This window comes from Poecilia formosa, unplaced genomic scaffold, assembly GCF_000485575.1.
Source record: "Poecilia formosa unplaced genomic scaffold, Poecilia_formosa-5.1.2 Scaffold302, whole genome shotgun sequence".
In the NCBI taxonomy this organism is placed as follows: Eukaryota; Metazoa; Chordata; class Actinopteri; order Cyprinodontiformes; family Poeciliidae; genus Poecilia; species Poecilia formosa.
The window spans coordinates 481,548-486,369 of record NW_006800241.1 but is presented as its reverse complement, the minus strand read 5'-3'; the positions used below and the strand labels follow the sequence as shown (position 1 = coordinate 486,369).

The 4,822-nt window shown below is 39.6% G+C and overlaps 1 protein-coding gene across 1 annotated transcript in view; it reads left to right on the top strand.

Moving 5' to 3' along the window:
- The window catches only part of tbx15 (T-box transcription factor 15), a 55,198-nt gene that overhangs the window by 13,442 nt on the left and 36,934 nt on the right, over positions 1–4,822 (top strand). The window contains exon 3 of the mRNA XM_007572509.2: positions 1,041–1,142. Within this exon, the coding sequence (XP_007572571.1) occupies positions 1,041–1,142 (102 nt within the window). The remainder of the gene's footprint in view (positions 1–1,040; positions 1,143–4,822) is intronic.

Here is a 4,822-nt window from a genome sequence, read left to right as displayed (position 1 = left end):
ATCTATCTATCTATCTATCTATCTATCTATCTATCTATCTATCTATCTATCTATCTATCTATCTATCTATCTATCTATCTAGACTTCTCATCAGTTAGGTCATTACATAATTTTATGTTTGCAATAAAAGAAGAAAAAAAAACATACAACCCCCCACGAACATAGAAGTTATAAATAATCATTACAAACTAAAACGTTCCTTTTCACCTAACATGCCTGAAATTTAAATAAGACATTTTGTCAATGTTTTACGTCTTATGAGGTTTTTATTCATTGTATAATCAGTTAGTCGTCCGTTTAAAAATTATTCTACGTACTGTAGTAACAGCAAAGCTTCATTTTTATTTTTTATTTTTTTACAGGGATGCAATGAAAAATAAAATCCTTGAGCGACCCCAGTAATTAATCATCCTGCTGGAAGCTCAGACATCCCACCCTTTTCTGACATGTGAACACATCGTACATAAGTGCTGCCACTTCACACTAGCAGCAACACCCTTCGTAGTGGGAGTTGTTACTGAGTATTTCCACAGAGGCATGTTGGCTGCTCACTTAATCTCAGCAGGTAACAGGAAGCTAAACGCATCGCAGCAACCGTCTTCTGTTTTTATCATTTCTAAGAGTCCAGTTCTGTCGTTGGACCTGCCAACGGATTAGGAAATGTTTCTGGTATTTTGTAAAACCTAGAGTTAATGTAGAGATCTACGGTCTGTGGAGGGAAAAGAGCTACTGTCATTATTAATGACAGTAGCTGTGTTACACACATAGAGTTGTGTAGGAATGATTAATCATTTGGTATGGGTCCCCTTTTGGCCCCCAAAAAAGCTGCTGAGAGCCCCAAACAGGACTGGCCTTGGTTGTAAGACTGACTGCTCCTGGAAAGCCTTTAAATGCTTTGAGTTACAGCATTTGTTTACCTTTTGGGATAAAAAAAATAGATAGTTTTTGGTTTTGCAACCATTTTTATGACAATTTCTGGTCTCTAGTTTCAAGTTGTCTTCAGGTCAGTGACGTCTTTGTTGCTTTTTGTCCCCAATCAGGAGGATGTTTCCAGCCATGAGGGTAAAAATTGCTGGCCTGGACCCGCACCAGCAGTACTACATCGCGATGGACATTGTGCCAGTAGACAACAAGAGATACAGGTGCCCTCCTCCCTCCTCCTCCTACACACACACACACACACACACACACACACGACTGAGAGCTGCTGAGCATCATCCAAAACAGCAGCAAGCTCTCAGCGCTAAACCTGTCATTAAATCCGGTCATTGTTATTTACGATGCTTGACATTTCAATTCATAAATCCAGAGTTTTCCTGAGCAGAACAACTGCTTCACCAAACACGGTCTGCCGGGGGAGGGAGGGAGGATTTTATTTCTCCGGGCTTCGCTGTGGATTCCCACGATGGTCCTAATGTTGTCACACCTGCTTTTTGGCTACGACGAAAATGAAACTGTATGCAAAATGGAAAAAAAAGAAGAAGAAGAAGAAAAAAAACAACATCGGAGCTACAGATGCAGCTGATCAGCAGGAAATCAGGTCAGCTTCAGTCTGTTAGTCAGATCAGCCTTTCAGTTTTATTAAACGCACATCTTTTTTCCTGGACGCATTTCAAAACATCAGTCCTTGGCGAATACTCGCTGCCCCTCGTTGTTGTGCACGTCTAATTTAGACTGTCTGTCATGTCGGTTATTCGGAACGTTATTTGCATTAAGCAAAGATAGTGCAAGTTGGTCTTTTTGCCCTCACTCCACTACTGTGATAAAAAGAGAAAAAAGTCACCATGGTCATTTGGACTCTAAGAAAAAGAGATAGTATGTGTGTGTGTATGTGTGTGTATGTGTGTGTGTGTTTGTTTGTAATACCTTATGGGGACCATTTTCCTGACACATACCACGTTGTGGGGACCCACTGCTCCTTGTGGGACCAAAGCCTGGTCCCCACAGGGGGAAACGCTGTTTTTGGGTCAGGGGTCAGATGTAGGACTAAGGTGTGAATTCAGTTTTGGTTGGGGTTAGGTATGTGGTGATTAGGGTTAGCGTTAGGCTGTAGAAATGAACAGAAGTCGATGGAAGGTCCCCACAAAATAGCCACGCAAACACACGTGTGTGTGTGTGTGTGTTTGTGTTGGAGGATGATGTGTGTGTGATGGATCGCTCTGGATAAGCTATAAGACTGATATCCTGGCTCGCAGCGCCGCTCCCTGAAGTCAGAGCCAGGGACGGGAAGATTGAAATGTATTCATCATCATCATCATCATCATCCCACGGAGAAGAGCGGTAGAGCCAGCAGCAGCTGCCTGCGAACAGCACAACTCCCAACATGTATCACTGCAAAAGTCGGGATTTGGAGGAAAAGAGAGAGTGCAACGAAAGAAAACAGAAGGCCGTTGCTATGGAGCCGAGAGGCAGACATGATCGATTGAATGAAGAGGCTGAGAGAAGTGTGAGGTTCCTTTGAGATGCGGCGGGACGCTGACACAAATGAACCAAACTGATATTTAGAGCCGCTTTCGCATTTCTTGGCATCCGTTGGTCAAAACAAAAACACAAAGCGAATACAGAAAACCTTAACAGCGGTGTTTTACTATTAGGAAAACCAAAATCCAATTTTTGGGAAGAAAAGAAAATGTGAAATATTTTGTTTACTTTAAAACTCAACTATTTGAACAGCTAGCAATTCCTAAAAGCAACCAAAGCAGTTCTTATTGACTTCAATTAACTTTGATTAGTAATCGAAGACCTTCTGTTTCCCTGATCTATAATACGATGTAACCTGGAGCTCCATTTCTAGTAGTCAGTCTTCAAAAAGGGGAAAGACGAGAATACACACTGTTCAAAAAGAAGCCAGTCTTGAAATGTCAGGAAGCCTAACCCTAACCTGATCAAATAAATTGCTTTTATTTGATCAGATCTACATTCAGAGAAATAATCGAAAGGGTTGAAATCAACTGAAACTGTGAAAAAACAAGGCTGAAATGAACCCATGTTTATCTCTGTTATGCATTGAGAAGAAATGAGATTTTCAATCCACTTTTATGCTGTTATGGTATTTCATAAAAATATGACATATGATCAGAAAAGCAGCAATTACTCCTGCTGCTTCTGAATTTATTACACAAATGCACCGATTGCCATTGTGGTACATGGACACAAGTGCATAACGTACATAAATTATGAAGATCTGACTTTAAGTGATCAGTGAACCATGTTGGTAGCTTAGCTCTGCAGTCGGTTACCATAGAAACATGCTCCTCGCAGCTTTTAGTTTTAAAACATAGAGGAGTTCCTGTAGTTTCCGTTTTACTCAAGATTAAATATTACAAAAAAAGCTTGATTGGTCTGATGGAAGAAGCGTGGCGGCCTTCTTTCAGCCAGCTGGTCAACAGTATGCAGCAATAGCCACACATGAATTAACTCCAGGACTATCTCTTGCATCTTATTTTCAAACCATAGGAATGGCATGATGGAAAATGTAAGTGGTTTTGAATGAATACATTTTAAAATCTCCGTATATTTTTACACTGCTGTCTGGCTGCGCTTCCATTGACTGTATGATTGCACAATTTGAAAATAAATTAGCATAATAGAAACATTATAATTTTGAAAAATCCCTTACTTTTCTACAAAAACTCGCAAAGTTGGCGTTTCAAAGTTGATTTGTTTTGCAAAGCTGAAAATATTTTTCACATGATCATGTCACATGCTGATCATGTGACATGATCAGCAACCTGAACGCCGCCACTGGAGTTCCTCAGAGATGTTACTCTCCTTTTGCAGCAAATATCAGAAAATAAATAAAGCAAAATGTGCAGCATTATGACAGAATTTCCCCTGATTTTGATAAACAGCTGGATGGTGGTACAGTTGGTAGCGCTGCTGTCTTGCAGGAAGAAAGTTCTAGGTTGAAATCCTGACCTGCGTGGATTTCACACGTTCAGGTTCTCTCTGGGTACTCCAGCATCTCTGTAAAAGGCCGATAGGTGTGAGTGTTTGCATGTATGGTTGTGTGTCTCTGTGTTACCCTGAGATGGACTGTTTACCAATTGCTGCTGGCTAGTCTGAAGGAGCTGAGTGGGGGAGTTGCATTGGATGGCTGCGAAAGTTTGGAAACTGCAGCTCAGAGGAGGAGCTTTGTCCCCTAAGGCGGGGCTAAGTCCACCCAGCTGTTTCGAACAGTTGAATGGTTGCCATAGAGATTAAAGGATTTATCAAACATGTGTGAAAGAATCAAGGCAACACACCAGGTATGTTTTTGATTAGGAAATAACATTATAACACAATGAAAAGCTAAAAAAATAGATTTTACATAATACTGCCCCTTTAAAAATGACAATAAATAAATAAATACAAAAATTTTTGAAGTAATCTGAAGATCTTACCATATAACAGTTTTAAATGTAGAACATGATGGAAAATGCTTTCTAAATTTTAATGACATTTTAAACAGTTCTGTTAACTTTATTTATTAGTCTATATACAACAGAGAAGCTAATTTATTTTAGTTATTTTTTTTAGTTAATTTTAACTATGATTACAAACACCACTGGCACGTAGGCCGCCACATATGCAAAAAGTGGACAGGGGTCAAACAACTCTGGGCAAAAGTGAAGAGAATATTTCATCTGTTGAATATTAACATCACTAGGTGAGACTTCCAAGCCAGACTCTGATTTATTTTTGTAGAGTTTTACACTTTTAGATTTTAAAGTTGATTGTTGAAGTTAAGTCCCTCATTAAATCCTACTCACTAGGCTAAAATTTTCATAGTTATGTATTTATCTTTGCGATGGTAGAAAGTCGTCAAGTCGAAATCAGAGAT